Genomic DNA, 21,666 nt, shown 5'->3' with positions numbered 1-21,666 from the left:
AGAAGTGAACACTAGTAAACACTATTGTGAAGCCTCGGTACAGGCAGGGAAAACGCATGCTGCACCTGGTTATCGCTCCCTTTTATAGACCCCAATCCATACCAATACATTTTAACACTTCCTGGCGGCTGAACCAGGCGCCACGGTCACTGCAAACAGCACCAAGGCGCAGCATCGTGTTTCTGTGCTAGCACTAGCAGACTGGACCCGCACACTAACAGCAGCATCGTGTTTCTGTGCCAGCACTAGCAGACTGGACCGCCACATTATCAGCAGCATCATGTTTCTGTGCTAGCAGACTGGACAACCACAGTAACAGCAGCATCGTCTTCCTGTGCTAGCGTTAGCAGACTGGACAACCACAGTAACACCAGCATCGTCTTCCTGTGCTAGCGTTAGCAGACTGGACAACCACAGTAACACCAGCATCGTCTTCCTGTGCTAGCGCTAGCAGACTGGACAACCACAGTAACAGCAGCATCCTGCTTCTGAGCTAGCGCTAGCAGACTGGACAACCACAGTAACAGCAGCATCTGTTTCTGTCACAGCATCCGGCTTCTGTGCTAGCAGACTGGACCGCCACACTAACCGCAGCATCTGTTTCTGTCACAGCATCCTGCTTCTGTGCTAGCAGACTGGACCGCCACACTAACCGCAGCATCTGTTTCTGTCACAGCATCCTGCTTCTGTGCTAGCAGACTGGACCGCCACACTAACCGCAGCATCTGTTTCTGTCACAGCATCCGGCTTCTGTGCTAGCAGACTGGACCGCCACACTAACCGCAGCATCTGTTTCTGTCACAGCATCCTGCTTCTGTGCTAGCAGACTGGACCGCCACACTAACCGCAGCATCTGTTTCTGTCACAGCATCCTGCTTCTGTGCTAGCAGACTGGACCGCCACACTAACAGCAGCATCGTGTTTCTGCGCGAGCGCTAGCAGACTGGACCGCCACACTAACAGCAGCATCGTGTTTCTGCGCAAGCGCTAGCAGACTGGACCGCCACACTTACAGCAGAAGTGCGAGGTAGTAAGTATATCATACCTGTCGAGGCTCCAAGGCATCGTCCAAGCCCAGCCCTCGGATATGTGAATGGGCACCTAGTGGAGAAAACAGCCCTCATTATATAGAAACCAGCACATATAAAAAATATTGGCTTCTGAATGCCGCCAGTGGTACTATCATGCAAAGACATCTGAAGGATAAGCAGTGGAGATGTGAAGAGGAGGGACTAAAACTATTTGTGACTTTATTTTCAATGCTACAGAAAGCTGCACTTATAACTGTTTACAACTTCGCCTCCATATTTACAATACTCTTTATGAAGTGGAAAAAGAAATGGAGACAGTACCCTTTCTGCTCAACTCATTTTATTTTTATTTTTACAAGCGGTAACAAGCAATGACAAAGCGGAGAGGTCTGGCATTAATATATTATAAGGTAAGGCCTTATAAAACCTTATGTTATATTTATAATATTGCAATCATCTTGTGGAAGCATACAGTAGATAATGCGTCATTAAAAGTACCATTGTAAAATAAAAGCAAACCCAACTATATGCAATTAAAAAAAAAACATAAAATGGAAGAATCCATATTGTCATGACTCGCCAGACAGAGCAAACTTTTCAATACATCACAGATCACCTGTTGCTGTTCTGCCATTCATCTATGGACTCCCCAGGCCACTTTTTGGCTGGCTCAATGGTTGCTGTTGAGTTGCACCTGGACAGACAAAACAAGCATTTGCAAAGCCAACAGTTCCCGCCTATGCAAGAGCTATTGGCTCTGAAAGTGTTTTAACCATTTTGTACACCAGTGTGGCTTTTATTCAGCATGGCTAAAGTTTTTGGGGTGGGGTATGCTGGGGTACAGTGGAGGCGGTAGAATAAGGTAGATTGTAGTGGAGGAGGAGAGTGGGGCAGAGTGAGGTAGACTGGATTGGGGTTCACTGGAGTGGAGTTGTGTGGGGTAGATTGGAGTAGACTGGGGTAGAGCAGAGTGGGATAGGACGGGGTAGATTGGAGTGAGGGTAATTTGCACTGGGATAGACTGGAGTGGGGTAGACTGGAGTAGATCAGAGTGGGTAGAATGGGGTAGACTGGAGTGGGGTAGATTCAAGTAGGGTAGAGTGGGGTGGATTGGTTTAGAGTCAACTGGAGTAGCGTAGATTTGACTGGCGTGTGGTAGACTGGAGGGAAGTAGAGTTGCATCAACTAGAGTGGAGTAGAGTGTGGTGTGGTAGATCAGAGTGGGGTAGAGTGGATTTGAGGTGGAGAAAATTGGGATATATTGGAGAGGGGGAGATTGGAGTGGGGTAGATTTGGGTGGAGTGGGGTAGATTGTGGTAGAGTGGAGAGGGGTTGATTGGGTGGGTTGGATTGGGATAGACAGGGGTGGAGTGGGATAAATAAGGTTGAAGTAGGATAAATAGGGGTGGCGTACAGTGGAGTGGAAACTAGAATGGAGTAGAATGAGGAGCGTGGAGGTGTAGATTGGAGTGGGTTAGAGAAGGGTAGATTGGAATGGAGTGGGGTAGACTGTGTGTGAAATGGGGTAGATTAGAGTTGGATAGGTTGGAGTGTGGAAGACTGAAGTGGGTGGAATGGGGTCGAGTGGAGTAGATTGGGTGGACTGCAGTACGGTAGATAGGAATGGAGTGGAGTGAGGGTAGATTGGAGCGGGGTAGTGTGGAGTGGGCAAATTGGAGTGAGGTTGATTTGGTGGACTGGAATGGGGTAGACTGGAGTGGGGTGAGGTAGACAGGGGTAGAGTAGGGTAGACTGGAGTAGGGTAGGCAGGAGTAGGGTAACTGGGGGTGGAGTAGGGTAGATTGGACTGGATTGGGGTAGAGCTGAGTGGAGAACAGAAGACAGGAGTGAAGTGGAGTGCAGTCAATTGGAATGGGTGTAGTAGATTGAAGAGAGGGAGTGGGGTTGATTGAGGTAGATTTGAGTGGACTAGGGGGTTGGGGTGGAGTGTGGTAGGCTGGAGTGGGGTTGATTAGGTAGAGCGGAGTGAGGAACACTAGAGTGGAGTGAGGTAGCATGGGTGGATTGGAGAGGAGTGGGTGGGTTATCCTGAGGAGGACTGGGGTTCAGTGGAGAGGGGTAGATTGCAGTGGATTAGAGTAGGGTGGACAGGAATCAAGTGGGCTAGTGGAGGGGGGTCGATTGGAGAGGAGTAGATTAGAGAGGACTGGGGTTTAGTGGAGAGGGGTAGAGTGGGGTAGATTGCAGTGGATATGAGTAGGGTGGATTGGAATGGAGTGGGGCACAATGGGGTAGACTGGAGTGTGGCAAGGCAGAGTGGGCTAGACTGGGTGGATTGGAATTGGGTAGACTGGGTGGATTGGAATGGGGATAGGTGGAGTGAGGTAGATTGGGTGGACTGCAGTAGGGTAGAGTGGAATGGAGTAGAGTGAGGGTAGATTGGACTGGGACAGATTTGAGCGGGGTAGTGTGGAGTGGGGTAGACTGGAGTGGGATGGGGTAGACTGGAGTGGGATGAGGTAGAAAGGGGTGGAGTAAGGTAGATTTGAATACGGTAGACTGGAGTAGGGTAGACTGAGTGGAGTAGGGTAGATATGGGCGGAGTGGGTTAGATTCAAATGGGTTGGGGTAGATTTGAGTGGAGAATGGTAGACAGGACTGAAGTAGAGTGCAGTAGATTGGAGTGAAGTAGAGTGGGGTGTGGTAGATTGGGGTTGATTGGGGTAGATGGGTTGGAGTGTGGTAGACTGGAGTAGGATAGACTGGGGTAGGGTGCAGTTAGGTACACAAGTTGAGTGGGGTAGACTGGAGTAGAGTGGGGTAGACTGGAGTGGAGTAGAGTGGGGTAGACTGGAGTAAAGTGGGGTGGGGTAGACGGGGAGGACTGGGGTTCAGTGGAGAGGGGGGTATGTTGCAGTGGATTAGAATAGGATTGACAGGAGTGGGGATACGTGGAGTGAAGCAGATTGGACTGGGGCGGAGTGGAGTAGACTGGGTGAACAGGAGTGGGGTTCATTGTGACAGATTGGAGTGGGGTAGAGTGCAGTAAATTGTGATATATTGAACTGGATGGGGATACACTGAGGGGAGTGAATTGGAATGAGGTGAGATGGATTGAACTGGGGTAGTTTGGAGTGGAGTGGGTAGACTGGAGTGGAGTGGGTTGGATTGGAGTGAGATGGACTGAGGTAGATTTGAGTCAGGTGGATTGGGGTAGGCTGGAATGGAGTAGATTACAAATGACTGGAGTGGATTGGGGTTGATTGGAGCGGAGTTGGGTATGTTCTAGTGGGATGTGGTAGACTGGCAATATTGGGGTAGGGTTGACCGAGTTACACTAAGTTGAGTAGGGAGGGGTAGGCAGGCATATATTGGGGTGGCGTGTTGCAGGGGGTCAGAGTGGAGTGGCATGTTGTAGAAGGGAGTGGCGTAGAGTGGAAGGGCATAAAGTGAATTAGAGTAGTCTAGAGTGGAGTGGTGTAAAGTGGAATGGCATAGTGTAGTAGTGCACTGTCATTACAGACAACACATTGCCAACTAAAATTACCTTTACATTTGCACCCACATACAGTTTTACTGCACACAAATGCGGATGTGTGGAAATGTCATCACCTAGTGAATTGATTTGTTTTAAAATCATATTCAGATATTTGTTCCAACCACACTTCAGCATTACAAAAAATGTGCTTCATTTGTACTTTCAAAAATCTGATACATTATGAAACATCAGCACAGTTCATTTTTGTTGAGTGCTTAAAAAACATAACATCCTACATCTCCTCCTCTGACATGTACCCAGCAGGCCTGTTATATACATTCTCTCACTTTGAAGTGTAAGAAAGAAAAGTAAAGTAAACACCAAGCTCCCTCTGAAGACAGATCTGGACATTTGGCCACAGGGCCCACAGGAACCTGGCACCTAAAATTACTTCCCGGGCCTATAATTCCCTTTTCACTACATATGTCACCCCTAATGTGGGCCACAGCTATCCCTATGGGCGGGGTGCTATGTATGTAAAAGGCAGGACACATGCCTAGTTGTGTGGCCTGTCCTGGTAGTGACAAACAGCCTATTTGGTGTCTCCCTGCTGCACGTGCTGCCTTCTCCTAGAATTGCATTGGAAATGCCATACCTTATGTCTGGGTGGTATTGTCTGATCTACGAGTGGTAGCGTAGGCATGTTTGGTATGGTTGCAATGGTAGTGAGGAATACTGCTTACTGCTATAGGTGGATTTTTTATTACCATTATAGAAATGCCACTTCTAGAAAGTGAGCATTTCTCTGTGCTTATGACTCTGGTGTTTTGCAGCTTGACTCCAATCCACGTCTGGGGCAGAGTGACAGCTGGGCTTTGTGCATACTTTTAAGACAGCCTGTACACAGGGAGGGTAAAGGTGTCACAGAGAGGCATCTACATACTGAATGGTCTTCCTGGGCTGAGAGAGGAAGAGGTGGGGGCACACCTGCATTTGTAAAGGCTGTGCCCTGGCCTCACTCAAAGGGCTTGTTTACCCCCCATTGATGTTTGGAGCCTGTGCTGGAGGAGAGAGGGGGCACTCCTAAAACCAGTTAGGACTGGTTGGATCCTCTTCTTCCCCCTTTTGTGGAGACTGTGCAAAATGAGTATAAGTATAAGGGGCTTTCTCCCACATTTTTTAGACACTAATGGACTCGCCAGGAACCGCCTTGGGACTGTTGCTGTTGTGCTGACTTATGACCTGCTAGGTCATTGAGAGGGAATGCCACTGCTTTTAGAACCTTGTGCTGGCGTGATTGCTGGGGCCCTGCTGCCCAGTGCCCCATCTGTTGTCTCCAGGGGCTGGGTCCTGTGCCCACTGTCCCCGCGCCTCCCCTCCCCAAAGCACGGTTATCCTTCAGGATGAGTGCGTTCTTTCCAGTCCTGGTGCAGAGGGAAGTGCCGGATTTCATTCGATCATCTAGCACCTGGTGAGTGCTACATTCTTTCTCTCACTGTGTGGCCCCATTGAGAGAGCCAAACTGACACCCCTTTACTCCCCTGCGGTGGGGGCCAGAAAGGAGGAGGCACAGCTGCCGACGACAGTAGGTTTCTGGGCAACGAGACATGCACTCTAATCGGTGCCCTGAGGGCACAACCCGGCATCTCCAATTGCAGTCACAGCTGCGGCCCAAGCCGCACCACAGAGCCTGTAGGAGCAGAGGAGAAGTGGGAGGTGAGCACCGCATCACATCTAAACAGGTGCGGCAGCACAGTTCGGATAGAAGTGCGGCCTGCTCGCAGCCATGCACATGCCGCACCAGGAGAAGCCAAGCCGCACTGCATGTTTGCAAGAGCGGCTGGCGATTCCTTCTGTGGCTGTGGGAGGGTACTGGTGCCTCCCCCTTCCTGGGACATTGTTCTTTGGGGGCACTTATAGGAAAGGCTGGCAGGACAGGAGAGGAACTCTTAATCGGACGGCCCTGCCTGCCACAGCTGCCCGTTTCCGTAAATGCGGTAAATAGCCGCCCCAGAGTTCACATGGTGAACCGGGGTGAAGGAGATCTGCTGTATAACCCATAATAGAAGCCCAAGACCACAGGGCCTATATGTTTGAGCTACGCATGGGGCAGTCACGATATTGTCTTTTCCTTCCTGATAGTATGTTTATTCTGACATGTGCCTATTAGGGAATGTTTTCACTTCGTGTGCATTCATAATGATGCCTAGGTGTTCATAAGGGTATGTCTATTATGGGATGTGCATTCTTGTAGTAATGTTTACCGGACTACTGCTTAGGTTGCAGGATAACCAGTGACCTATGTGTTTTATGTGACTGTACTGGCTTTTGCAGAGTACTAGTAACTGAGTAATGTTCCGACAACTGCTTATGTAGCAGGGTATTACTGACGTGATGTTTGGTCTAATGATGTTTTATATAATACAGTTTATTTTTATATGACTTGGGGTTGTGTTTCCTTTGTGGTGTATTTATTGCATCACATGTGTTGCACAATCGCTTTACACATTGCCTCCGGGTCAGGACCGACTTCTTGTGCCAAGATACCAAGAGGGTGAGCAGGAGTTATCCTGGGTGTGTAACGCCCTCGCCCCGACTAGAGTGGGTGGGTTCTGTCTGGCTTGGGTGCATACTATAGCCAACCAGAAACCCCATTTGTAACAGTTAGCAATGGGTGAAATGCATTCAGAGGGATGCTTTTGGAATGTCCACAGGCACTTCTAATTAAGTCAGACAGCTGTGCTGTCTAGTAGGATTCAACTTAAAAACGGGTTGCACCTCCAATATCTGGTAGTATTCCTTTTATGTTTTACTGTGGCTGATTGCATAAAGTATGCCCCTTTGCTGCTCTAAGGTGGGGCCATTAGATCATATAATTATGGTTAGTGTATCATGCCAATTCGTCCAGGTTCCTGTCTATCACTCTATATGAACCCCTAAAAGCAAGTACCATCGCAGGTTGAATAATGTCCACTCTAATGGGTTTCTCTTGGACACTCCAGGGTGGAATCATTTCACATATACAATGGATGATTACATAATGTTTGTTTTCTGCCACTCCAGGGTGATCCACTGAAGTATATATGTAGACCAATGTTTGCTCCACAATGGACTCAAACGAGCATTTCCTTTGCTAGTTGCATAATGCCCATTCCCAGGGTTGCTCCTAGCCATTCTTGCATGGGCTCCTCGCAGCATACAAAATGGCTTGTTACAAAAAAAATAAAAAATTATTGCTATAGGTTGCTCCTCTAAAGTTCCAATATGGACTCACGGGGATATACAATAGATGATGAAAGACTCAACCCTCAAACCACATCATCGTTTAACTTCTTGGCATTTCACATGCCCATACTTCAATATGGTTTAAACTGTAAGATACGGACCAATCCAAAACTGGTAGTATGCATGCGCAGACAACTGCCTTTTCTCGTACGCCCATGCGTAGGTGCAGCTGCAAATTTGCTGCAACAGTTCGAGCAGTTTTTGCCATACATCACAAAAACATTTCATACATGTATGCTACATTCACTCTTTCTAGCCATCCATACACTAGCATACATTAGTATGTTTTATTTCACATTCATTTTCGCTTCAAATTCACACATAGGCACAATGCCAAAACACAGTAAGTGCCAGCTCTGGTCCTCATGCTATCAATATAAGCCACATGACTTGCTTCCATGCATAGTGCTAATGGAATGGCGAACTACTTGCCCGAAAATGTGCTTTGGCACCTCAGCAAGGGTATGAGATGCTATATAAATGCAACTAAAATGCAATAGATGCATTTTCATATTACAGAAATGTAAGAAAAAATGAACAAAAATTATAACGAAAATGTCAGAAAATGGACTGCTAAACTGTTCTCAATTTTTTTTCTCCATCTTCAAGAATAAATATTTGAAAAAAATGCTAGAAAACGAAAATGAATACGCAAGCAGATAACATGTCTATGTTAGCCATTCAGTACAAGTAAAATAAACCACCTGAGGAATCGCAGTGCGACAGTATTGCCAGCAGAACTTAAAATTACAAAAAAAAAACTGAAATACATGCTGCCCATAAAGGGCTTGTGTAGCTATACTAACACCTTCAGTACAATGTAAAACATAGTGTGGTTGAGTAGAAGTGTATTTGCACAAAAAATAAAATAATCATGTTGACTACAAAATCAAAGGAATTCTGAAGCCATTTCAAGACTATCAGAAAAAAGGGACTAAAAGGTTTGAAAAAAAATAAAAACATTTAAAGTAATTTACAATAAGCAGATATGAAACATTACTACAACATGTAAAGAGATAATAGATGGACAGACAAGACAACATACTCCAGACTCGGACACAGAACTACAACACTGTACGTTCCCATAAACTGGAAAATACATATAATGCAGACAACATGCAGATATTCGTGACTCAAAAACGCAACATAGTAAGACAGCTATACTGCATGGCTCACTAAGTGCTAATAAAGTGAAATGGTAAAAGAGAAATTAAAAACCTAAAAAAAAAATTACATAACATGCAAATGCATACACAAGCACACAACGTATAATAACGACTAAACCATTCTGTGGGGGTCCACGACTCCTACTCACAGGGTCCCCACCGCTTGAAAAAAATAATAGAATAATAAAGAACACATGATACATAAAAAAAATAAAAAAATAAAAATTGATATTCCCTCCCAATCAAAGAATATTTTTAAAATGTTCAAACTGAATGCTAAAACCTACGTTGGTCTCCTTATCTTTATTCATGTGAGCAGCGCAAGTGCCGCAGAGGGACCAAAATCGACCCTCACTGAAGGGCTGGTATTTGTCCACAAAGCATGTATGTATTGGAGCAAAAAAAGACAAAAATAGTGTGCTAATGAACAGCATATTGCTTTGTCGCTCAGAAAAGAAAACAGTTTTAAAACAATTAAAACTTTCATTAAAATGTCAATGTTTTTAAATATGTTTTTGTTAATATAATATTCCATAATGTGCATATTTGTTTGATGCACAATTGTTCTGTGAATTGCTTTAAGATTCACATCATAAAAATGACTTTGATGGGTGGTCTCGCGTTCCAGTGGTGATTCACTGGGGGTCCACAGAGAACAAGTCAGTAACCGCTGCACTATACATTGAAACATCGAAAGCTACACTATTCTCCCATCAAGCGCTTAAAATGCCAGATACTGGGGGGAGTGCTGCCCTGCTGTGACAGAAGCACGCCAAGGGAGGCGGGGCGATACAACTAACAGCCATTAGCATGAGGTGAGAGCAGTTTATTCCTTTGAAGCCCACACAAGGTATATTTTTTAAGAGGAATAATAAGAGCTCTGGAAGAACAGCTCTGCCATCAAGCCAGTCCTAACGAGGGTGAGATTTACAAAGGATATTTCCAGATGTAAGCTTATGTCAGTTACAACATAAACGTGCGTAAGGCACACTTGGAGAATGTGGGTTAAACACAGGTCTTTGACTGAAATACATGTGCGTCAAAGACATTGGTGATATTTGGTATAAAATACACTTGTGGGCATTCCCAGGAATACATACGAGGAGTGATCCGGCAAACAGAATGCAAATCTGGTCAACACCCACACAGGTGTAACTCAATGGGCATTTATAAACTATTTTAGATCCATTTCTCAACTGCACATGCAAGTTGCACCTGAAAGAGCCCGGTCTTGGTGCTAATGACACTGTGGGAAAATACACCAATTACATTACACATAGTGCGAGCATAAGCAGAAACATGGTATGAAAACATATTGAACTGGAGAAAGGATTACATATCACATTAAAACATTTTATATCTCAGTCTAAAAAAAAAAGTGTTCAGTCAGTTTGCAAAATAAACAACAGACAAATACAGTCAGGATAACAAATGTGAGTGTTTTATTGTGAACAGCACACACCTGTTTCTTCCAACAGTCTAACAATCCTTAGTTACACCTGAATTTGATTACATTTCTGCATAACCCAAGGGGGAGTAATTCATTACGTAAATTAAATGAAATATTAGCCTAAATTACACCTACCTTTGAAAATTAGGATATGTGCAAAAGCTTACTTGTGGAAGTTAGCAGCAAGTCTCTGATCTTCTGGTACACTTGGATTCTCCCCCAGAACCAAGTTGGGCAAATGCAACATTGCCCAGCCAGTGAACAGAAAGGGCCACATCCCCCAGAAGAAGCTTCCAGCTGATCCTCAAAGTAAAGGAGAATCATAAGACTATATCGTCCACACCAGGAAATTGGTGTTGTCATTTTTTGGAATCGGAATGTATCTCATGTGTAAAACTACACTTATAAAAGTTTTGATCCAAACTGTGTAGGTATATTTTGATCTTAGAAGACAGAGAATGGGGATGGGTGACACTACCAAGGGAACATCTTGAATGCACAAAGAAAACAAAAAGCAATAAACAGTTAAGAAAGCAGACAAAGCCAACATTAAGGCAATTCTTTAGGCAGAATGCATACACTGCTGCTGCTTTATGAAGCTCAGCAGACCAAGAGCACTGTATTCTTTGGCGCTCACTTCGACCTACGGAAAGGCTTTAAAGGCAAACTCCATCATTAATTATACAGTAATTTACGCGTCCAAGCACAAAGCACAAGGACCGCACGGGCAGTAAGTCAAGCTTCGTTATAGTCTCTTTTGTGTGAGCTGGTTGAAAGGAAATCAGATCAAACCTGTGGGCCGAGCTTCAGTCTTTCAAGGCGGTGCGGTCACCATAGTGACATCTTGATGTCAAACAAGTTGCCAAAGTAACTGGGCTCCAGCTCCCCAACCATTTCCTAAAACGTCTGTCTACGCTACAGATCACTGGCCTCAACATAAACAATGTCCCCTGACAACTACAGGAGCCTTGCAGATGAGACAAGAGATCACGTTTCATTTTTTTTGGGGGGGGGGGGGGGGGGGGAGAGGTGGGTGCAGCGGGTGGAGGGGATTTCGTATGTCCCAGGAGGTGCACTTCTAACTGCGCTCACTGTCAAAAAGGCCATAAGAATCCAGGTTGTTGTTTAACGTAACCATGGACATGCACAAGACAATAACCTTGAAGGTACTAACTACATCTGCTCAATGCTCTCCTATCACATATCCAACTGATTAACAGAACACTGAAAAAAAATCAGGAGTACACCTCGAACCACTGACTGCCCGGGGCCTATGAGACATTTTCTTGGTGCCCTCAGGCAGTGGCGGTTACTGAGCAGTATCCAGTGTAGGTACTGTTATTTAACACCGATGCTTCAGTACCACTAGTACCAATGCACCCCAAGCAGATAGTTACTTTTTGTAGGCACTTGACACTCCAGAGGTAGTTAAGTGGCAGTCAAAGCCTTAATCGAAGAAGGGAAAAGGTTACATTCAAAGATACACTATAAATACCACATAATGTCAACGGCAGTAACTGGTTTGCCTTCGCAAGATAAATACGGCATTTTTTAACAAACAGTTCAAATAATACACAATAAAAAATAAAAAAAAAGCTGTTATCGCCTTCCGGTGCTGAGATACTACACCAAATGGGGAACTACGATTCATCAGATACAAACAGAAAGTAGACTTGACTGATGGAACACATCAGATTTCAAACAGCAATATCTTCAGAACCGTATAGGCCACGGTTCTGCAAAGTCGGTCCTGGAGAGCCGGGTCCATGCCAGATTTTTAGCATATCCACACTTAGAAAAAAGATGTTTCAGTAATCTACATTTTTCTAAATGTGGATATGCTGAAAAACTGGCATGGACCCGGCTCTCCAGGGCCGACTTTGCAGAACCCTGGTATAGGCTTAACAGCTGCTTCAACCAGTTCGAGAACCAGGAAGGTAGGCTCCAGCCAACACAATCAGACCACGTGCTGGAGTGTAATAGTTAAGGACCTCTAGGCCTCTTTGGGATTCAGAAGGGCAGATTTGAGCACTTCAGGGGTATTGATGGATTGGGACAATTGAGTCTAAATCTTCAAAGCCTACACAATTCTGGTCTGTGGTCGATCTTGATGCTGAGTCAACCTCTGGGCTGCAAAAATCATGTGATTACTGAGAAATCTAGATTACTTTATAGGTACTTCACACAAACCCTTCCATTACCTGAGTATTGTGCAAATCGTCAAACAACGGGGGTAGCTCTCTGTAAGCAGTCCAGCACTATTTCCTGCAGCGATTACAGTGCACAGGTTTCCAAGTATCCAGGCTTGTGCTAAGAATACAAGCATCTCGTACACTCCTGAACAAGGTATCCAAAATGGACACCGGACACAATTTTTTTCAGATTAACACATCACGACACACCAACTCACGAGATATGCAAGAGACCTCTTTCTTGGCATGGTTACCCCCATTTTCTGCCTGTTGTCAGTATGTGTGACTAGCACAAACTCTAGATCCATTTTATTGGACTTTGTGAGTGCAGTGACGCCATTTTACGCGTGTCTTGGACATAGGTCACTACCTATGTCCAGCTACATAATGATAGCTCCGAACCTGGACATGTTTGGTATTAAACATCTCGGAATCATACCCCAATACTGTTGCAAGTATGATTCCATAAACTCTGGGGACCCCCAGCATTGCTACCACCAGTCTTATAGGGTTTTCTGGGCAGACCAGCTGCTGCCACCCCTCAGACAGGTTTCTGCCCTCCTGCTGCTTGATCTGATGCAGCCCAGGAAGGCAGAACAAAGGATCTTCTTTGGGAGAGGGAGGTAACACCCTCTCCCTTTGGAAATAGGGGAGAATAGCTGGTGAAGGGTAGCCTCCCTAAGCCACTGGTTTGCTTTGAAGGGAACATTTGATGCCCTCCATGCATAAACCAGTCCACACCGGTTCAGGGACCCCACCCACTCCCTGCTCTGGCGCGAAACTGGACAATAGAAAGGGGAGTAACCACTCCCCTGTCCATCACCATCCCAGGGGTGGTGCCCAGAGCTCCTCCAGAGGGTTCTGGGTTCTGCCATCTTGTTTCCAAGGTTAGCAGGGAACTCTAAGAGCATCTTAGTGGCCGGGCAGGTGACGTCAGAGCCCACTCATGATAGGTGCTTACCTGGTTAGGTGAGCAATCCCCCTTTCAGGGCTATTTAGGTTCTCTCTTGGGTGGTTCCTCAGATTTTGCTTGCAAGATTCCAGCAGGACGCCTCTGCAACCTCTGCTTCGACTTCTGGCCTCCGGAACCGCGACTGGAACCTCCAGGACCTGAGAAGCTGCTTCCAAGAAGAAAGGACTCTTCAGCAACATTGTTTCCAGGGCTCCTGCCAGCTTTGCAACATTTCCCTTGCCATGCATCCTCAGAAGATGGCAACTCTTCAGCCTGCACAAGAAGAAGAAGGAATCTCCCTAGGAGTAAAGGAGTCTCTCCCCTGCAACCACAGGCACCTACAACAAGCAACGACCGGCTGCGTGGATCCCCTCTCCTGCTGAGCTGGGTGGATCCTGCACTGTGGGTGCTGACTCTGCTCCTGTGGACTCTCTGCAACGCTGAGGGTCCCATGTGACTCCCCCTCCTGGGTTGAGTCCTCCTGGGCCTTGCTGGTCCTCGGAAACACTTTCCCACTGACTGCGAGTTTGCCTTTGCCAAGGCTTGTTGATGGAATTCCTGCACTGCCACCAGTCTCCAATCTTCCTTACAGCGTGGGGCTTCATCTGCATCCATCAGGAACTCTTCACCGGCTCCAGGGCTGCAGTGCTGACCTGTTCTTCATCACAGTCGACCAACTCCTGCATCCATAGCTGGGTGGGTAGTAGCTCCTACTCCTCCTGGACTTCACAGTGACTTTTGGACTTGGTCCCCTCTCTCCACAGGTCTTCTTTCTTCGGGAATCCACCGCTGGCTTTCTTGCAGTTTTCTCTGGGTGTCTTTTTTTCTTCTTATTTTCCTCCTTTTGCATGTTTTGAGGAAAATCCTGTGTTTTACTCCTGCATTCATGGTTGTGGGGGGGTACTGTGTTACTTACCTCTGTGGTTTTCTAGTACTCCCAGCTCCCCTCTACACATTTTACTTACCTAGGTGGGTGTACCTTGTTCGCATTCCATTTTTTTAGTATATGGTTTGTGCTCCCCCTAGGGTCACTATTGGTTATTGCTATTTGCACTGTTTTCTATGCCTGTTTCTGATTACTAGTGTATATATTTAGGGTATTACTTACCTCCGAAGGGTGGGTTACCTGTCTAGTAATTTGTTCCTAAAATAAAGTACCTTTATTTTTGTACAGCTGAGTTTTTTCTTTCATGTGTGTAAGCGCTGTGTGACTACAGCGGTATTGCATGAGCTTTGCATGTCTCCTAGATAAGCCTTGGCTGCTCAGCCACAGCTACCCCTAGAGAGCCTGGCTTCTAGACACTGCCTACACTTCACTAAGAGGGGATACCTGGACTTGGTATAAGGTGTAAGTACCTTGGGTACCCACCACACACCAGGCCAGCTTCCTACACCTCTACTATGTGGGAAGGATGGAACTCTACTATGGAGTAACGGCAGCCAGATTGCCCAGACATGAAAGTAAAAAAGTCTGTAACGTAGCCCGTATCCACTGCTACCACCGCCAGTCACCTCAGGCCTGGGATTTGGGGGGTGAGGGGTATTCCTATTAATGATATTTGTAATGTTTTGATTCATGTCTAGGCTGGCTCCAAGTGCATAGATGAGATACTGCACTACAAAGTATTAAGTAGGGAAATAAGTAAATTTTGTTATGGTCATTGTTCTAACACCTCTGCTCAAATATGCTACTGCTTTCGCATCCCCCACAGAATCCCACAACTCCACTCTGAGAATTGGGCAGTTATCGGGCCCTTGAAGTCACACGCGTTGTAGATCGAACTCTGGACTGATGACAAACTCAGGAGCGCTGAAGTGGATGGAGCCGGGGCTGTGGTGCGAAGCAGGACGAGGCGACATGCGGTGGTCACAGTGCAGGCAGCGGCTCGATGACAGCGTCCTGCACCGTCGGTGAGACCAGGGCTGCGATGTGAAGCGGGCTGTGCGACGTGCAATGTCTCCAGGTCACAGTGCAGGCAGCTGTGTCGTCGTTGCTGAAGTGCTGTCGTCGGTAGGCCCAAGGCGGCAGTGCGGGCTCCGCGCAGCGCCCACAGGACGTGGCGTACACACGGGCGTCTGTTGACAACACTGGAGTCTGTGACGCTGGCGTCAGTGGACCTGGGCTGCGGGACATGACAGTCCTCTGTGTACCTCACGAGCGGTGTCCTCAGGCCACGGTGCAGGCAGCGTCGTCTGGGATGCCAAGGCTGCGGTGTGAGCAGGGTGATGCGGAGCGTAGCCCACAGGTTATGGTGCAAGCAGCGGCCCAGTAACGGCATCAGGAGGAGGCGTCAATGAGACCAGAATAGGTGAGGTTGTACCCCTTACCCAAAGCTAACAAAGTGACCCTCCCTCCTCTGTGAAGTGGTTCCACAATCCTGCTCCCCAATTCTTTTCAGGGATCCTTTTCATGTGGATGGATGTATAATATTCCTGAAACCACCTCTGGATATCATCTCCTTTCTTGTAAGCCCTTCTTACATTCTTGGGAATGTGTTATCCTCTCTTAGTGCACTGAGGTACTGCTGCCACCATCGCTGCTGGATCTACTCCTCTGAGCCAGCTTCTTTACTCTGAGCTCATGGTCTAAAATCATCTTCCTTTCCTCCATGGCTCGCTTTTCCCTTTGGTCCTCCATTTTTATCATCTACAACTCTATCTGATGTCTCCTAGTATCCCTCCTGTCCTCCAGCTCTTCTGGGGTCAGACCCTTGGAAACACATGAGGCACCCCCTGAAGTCCGATAGCTCAGTCTGGGGCTATCACAGTGTCGTGAACAACAAATCCAACCGTCCAGGCTGGCTGTGGCATCGTGGGCAAGCTATGGCGTCAGCAAGCCACACAAATAGTACCTTGGATATGTAGGGTGTTGTGATCCTCCCGGTGAGATCCGAGTGTGGCGTCGCTGGCGTCAGTTCCAGAGGTCGGTGCAGGAGTCATCAGGCCCTTGAAGTCACACGCGCTGAAGATGGAGCTCCGGGCTGATGACGAAGGCAGGGGCGCTGGCGTGAATGGGGTTGGGGCTGTGGTGCAAAGCGGGACAATGCGACATGCAGTGGTCACGGTGCAGGCAGCGGCTCGGTGGCGGCATCCTGCGGGATGTTCCTGGGTGAGACTGGGGGAGGCGTTGTTTCAAGGTCATGGTTCAGCCAGCGTCATCTAGGTTGCTGAAGCACTGTTGTCAGAAGGCCCATGGGTCTCTGTGCAGACAGGGGCGTCTGTTGGTGACACTGGAGTCTATGGTGCTGGCGTCAGTGGAGCAGGGTTGCGGGGTGGTGCTCTACGCACCTCACAAGCGGTGTCCTCAGGCCACGGTGCAGGCAGTGGCGTCGGTGTCAGTGTGGAGCATCATCCTGGTGGATGCCAAGGTTGCTGTGTGTGCAAGGCGATGCGGAGTGCGGCGCCCACAGGTCACGGTGCAAGCAGTGTCATCCTTGACAGTGCTGCGTGGTTTTTCTTCTGTTGCAGCACAAAACACACAGTTCCCAGTGCTATAGGCAGGTGAAGCTGAAGTCTTTGCTATCCCTGAGATTTCCAACAGGAGGCAAGCTCTATTCCATGCCCTTGGAGAAACTTCACAAGCAGGATACACAGCAAAGTCCAGCCTTTGCCCTCCTTAAGGCAGAAGCAGCAACTGAAGGCCAACCCAGCAAAGCACACACAGCAAAGGGGCAGTACTCCTCCTCCAGCTCTTCTCCTTGGCAGAGATACCTCTTGATTGAGACATGTTCTGAAAGTCTGGGGAGGGTCCATTACTTATACCCCTTTCCGCCTTTGAAGTAGGCAAACTTCAAAGGAAAGTCTCAGTTGTTGACATGATCCTGCCTTGCCCAGGCCTGGCCCCCGACACACACCAGGTGGGTGGAGACTGCATTGTGCGAAGACAGGAACAGTTATTTCAGGTGTGTCAGCTCCTCCCTCCCCACTCTAGCCCAGGAGACTCATCAGGATATGCAGGCTACACCCCAGCTCCCTTTGTGTCATTGTCTAGAGGGAATTCACAATAGCCCAACTGTCAGTCTGACCTAGACGTGGAATACACAAGCAGGCAGAGGCACAAAATGGTTTAAGCAAGAAAATGCCCACTTTATAAAAGGAGCATTTTCAAACTGGCAATCTAAAAACTTTTCGAAAAGTTGTATTTTTAAATTGTGAGTTCAGAGACCCTAAACTCCAAAAGGTCTTGCAACAGCGAAAAATGAATTTAGCAGCACTTTACTGTCAGGACATGTAAAACATCAGTACATGTCGAACCTTTAACATATACTGCATCCTGCCCATGGGGCTACCTAGTGCCTACCTCAGGGGTGACTTACATTTAGTAAAAGGCAAGTTGAATTGGCAGTTTAAAACTACACACGCACTACAGTGGCAGGCCTGAGACATGTTCACAGGGCTAGTCATGCGGGTGGCACAATCAGTGCTGCAGACTCACTAGTAGCATTTGATTTACAGGCCATGGGCACGCATAATGCACTTTACTAGGGACTTATGAGTAAATAAAATATGCCAATCATGGATAAACCAATCACCAATACAATTTACATGGGGAACCCTTGCATTTTAGCAGTTATCAGCAGTGGCAAAATGTGCAAAGACAATAAACCAGCAAAAACAGGTCGTCAGAAGGCAAAAAGATCGGGGGAAAAACGCCAAAGATGCAAGGTCTATTATTCCTGTATTAAAATGTACAGGCAGAAATATGCTTCTTAAATGTGTTTAAAATCGACGTTGAGACATATTAACAATGTTGCCTTTTCCACTCCATCATCCCTGCCGGACCAAACCTTATTATATTAACTAAGGATGGGCATAAGGACGCATTTTGAAAGGAATACTAGACAAAGGCCGTTTTCCATACAAATATTGCAACTGCACCACAATACAATGCTATCCCAAGGAGGGTCCTACTCACCGATCCTCTCGATGCGAGTGACATCTCGGACCTCTGGCACTTTCGTTGCCTGCAAAAGAAATGAAAAAACATAACTGAAAGCGTACATTTTTTTTTTTTTTTTTTTTACAGTTTATGCATACAGGCCTAGGAAACTGTCTTCAGGCACATTCAAGGCGCCGTGCCGGGCCTCGAGATCACCACACGTTCAGCTATTTCACTGTTTCGGGTACACCGTTACTGCATGGACAGCTACCTATGTCACCATTTTGACATAAACCGAGCACAGAGGGTCGCAGACTGCATACAAACCAGAAGGAGGTTCACACCACGCACACAAAACTAGCTGTTACAAGGATACGATTTAGAGATGGTGTATAAAAGAGGGTTGTGGGTCACTGTATTTGTGTACGGTAAGTGCCAGGACCGGCTGCTGTAGCTGGCCCTACATTATCAATGGGATGTTCCTGAGTTCGGGGGAGTTACCCTTACGAATAGAGGACAGCGGGTACTCTGTCCAGAAGAGTGGGATTAGTTTCCAAACCGGTTGGTTGGACAGGGGGAGGAAGGCGTGTCGCCTCGCCTTATTAATATGTACTGTGAGGGTGCCCCAATGCTCTGGTAGTGTACATCGCCGAAGCTCACCAGACAGTATTTAACAGTTCTCTCAACTAAGGGGCAAGTACAATTTATGTACTTATTTTTTTTTTTTTAAAGACGTGGTCAGCGTACAGTAGAATGTGTCCATAAATCTGAAAAAAGAAGCAATACTCCAAATGAAATGTAATGGATAATGTATTTAGAATGAGATGTATTCCTATGTCCCATGACGACTGGCTAGTTCATCTTCTACAAAAGATTCGGTCCTCATGTTCGAAGTCAGCTATTGTAATGTTGTCAAGTGAAGAAGACAGCCTTGTGTCCTAAAAGAAAGGACATGATCCACGTCTCAAGAAAATATGCCATTATCACACACGCATACTCACCACAGTTGTTGCCATGTTGCTGCCGCCACTCTGGTCGCCACTTGCAACGACAGGAAATGCTCAGACGTCAACTACCTGACCTGAACACTCGGCTTCCGGTTAGGGAAACAGACGACGGACGACCAAGCATGGGCACTGCGGCGGCCATTTCTGAAAGGGTACCTTCTGCTGGTGTGTAGCAAAATTGTCGTTACCTAAATGAACTAGGAATATGTAATAATATTAGCTACTCAATTAAAAAGATGTATGTAATCTTTAGACATCGTCCCTCTCTGCCTGACTCAAAATTCCGTTCCGTATTGTAACATCGCATGTTTTCAGGAGAGCCACAGGTTTGCGCACTTCACCCAATAGGCAGGCCTACGGATACACCAGTTTGCCCGCATGAGCGTTTTATGAAAGTGCTTGGGTTTACCACACAGAATCTGCACGGGCTTGATTGTCACTCAGTTAATGAGATGCCAGCATACATGCCAATAGACCGGATTCAGGCGAGATACCCCGATTTTGAAGGCCAAATTAGCTTTATTTTATCTGTCTCCCGCCTGAAATTGCCCCTGCTTCAGTACTAATCAATGGGGAAAATCCATTATCCCGATTTATTTTTCAAAATCTCCTACTTACGTATAGTAAAATGATGGTATCTATGTGCCAGTCATTGCATTAACAGGTAAAGCTGCTACAACTGAAGGGAAACTACCTTGTTCTTTACTTTAGAAATAGGTTGACCAGAATTGTATTACAAGACCCAGAGGCTCCTATTATGCTATCTTTTCCTGATTTATTTTGAAAAGCAGCCAAGATAAAAACTACAAATCCCAGCATCCAAGCTGGAAAAACTACAATCTGACATCATAAAGGCAAACCACCAGTCACATAAGAACCACGCAATAAATGTCTTGACTGGGAGCAACAAGTCCTCTTTTCTTGCTGCTCGCAGTCAAGATAAGTACTTCTTATCAGTTTACTGCATACATTAACGTTATTTATACATATGGTTATTATCGTTTTATGTACACTGTTTAGTTAGCTTTATTCGGCATAACTCCGTATGTCATTCGCGACCTCCCTCGGACTCTCCCTTTAGAACATTCGCTAATGTGTTTTTTTTCCCTCTTCTCTTGTCCCTCAGCAGCACTCGCTTCCTGCGTCATGCGGCATTCGGTCCTTCAGGAGGAGGCCCGCTTTGTGACTGACTGCCTAAATCGTCTCTAATTACTGCTGTCTCTCGCCTCTTGTTTCCAGCCTCGTCCATGTGCCACGCCTTTGCTCCACCCTTCTTTCTGTATCCCTAGAGTTAACCAATCAGCTCCTGGTTATTTCTTTTGTTTGTCCTATATTAAGAGACAGCTGTTATTCAGGTGCCTTCATCCTCTATTGCCATTCAAATTATGGAAATTCTTTCTGAGGAAGAGGAGGCTCATGTATTCAAAAATAATACAAATGCCTTTATTAAATATTCTGTACAATAAGCAGTTGCTAATTCTATGTCTGACCTCTCTAAGACCTTAGAGGTCTCCATGAAAAAAGTATTGGCCAAAGAGCCTTCTTCTATCAAGGGCAAAAAAGCGTGGGCCTGAATTTTCATCCCTTTCCAAAGGCTCTCCTTCTCCTCACAAAATCGCTGAGCCGGGCACTTCTAGTAAGTAGAATTTTCCTATTAACATTATCCACCTAAGAGACATGGATGATGATTCGGGTGACTCAGATAAGGATAAGGAGGATCCAGACATAATGATCTGGTCAGGGCCTTTGGAGAAGAGGCGCAAAACTTCTCTAGATGAATTGGGAGAGTCTTCAAAAGTAAATAAAAATCTTTCTGAAACTGTTTTGGATTTTGCTGGTCAACGATGTTTGACCCAACTCTTATCCATCACCCAAATTCCACGGAATGGTCTCCTAGCGAACATGTGTCTCAGTATGTCTCCAACAAATTAAGGCAACCCCTTGATAAAATGTCACGCAGTAGACTGTGTTTGGAGTGTCCCAGGTCTGATCTACCAAATAACATTACGGCCACTCCTTCCATAGACCCTAACATGTTAATGTTTTAAAAAAAATTTGGTAAGAACCCTAAAAAAGGTGTCGACAGAGCCTGGCCCAATTGTCAAGATAGATTATTAGACCAGTCTGGCCCTCTCACCAGAATATTAGATTTGGCCAAAGAGGCAAGGATCGAAGGCACCAATATTGATCCAGTGGCCCTATCCAATCGGGCCCAAATAGCGATTTGTCTTTTAGGCAATGCTAACTCAGCGATAGCACAGGAGC

At 46.4% G+C, this 21,666-nt stretch overlaps 1 protein-coding gene across 1 annotated transcript in view; it reads right to left on the bottom strand.

The window, feature by feature from the left end:
- RUVBL2 (RuvB like AAA ATPase 2) overlaps positions 1 to 19,484 on the bottom strand; it is a 75,096-nt gene extending 55,612 nt beyond the window's left edge. Inside the window, exons 1-3 of the mRNA XM_069200858.1 lie at positions 19,396 to 19,484; positions 18,431 to 18,479; positions 1,046 to 1,101 (exon numbers count right to left, since the gene is read on the bottom strand). Coding sequence (XP_069056959.1) covers positions 1,046 to 1,101; positions 18,431 to 18,479; positions 19,396 to 19,410 — 120 coding nt within the window. The 5' untranslated portion in view covers positions 19,411 to 19,484. The remainder of the gene's footprint in view (positions 1 to 1,045; positions 1,102 to 18,430; positions 18,480 to 19,395) is intronic.
- Positions 19,485 to 21,666: the final 2,182 nt, after the last annotated feature.

Source organism: Pleurodeles waltl, chromosome 7 (assembly GCF_031143425.1).
Source record: "Pleurodeles waltl isolate 20211129_DDA chromosome 7, aPleWal1.hap1.20221129, whole genome shotgun sequence".
Lineage (NCBI taxonomy): Eukaryota > Metazoa > Chordata > Amphibia > Caudata > Salamandridae > Pleurodeles > Pleurodeles waltl.
This window is presented reverse-complemented; position numbering and strand designations above follow the sequence as displayed.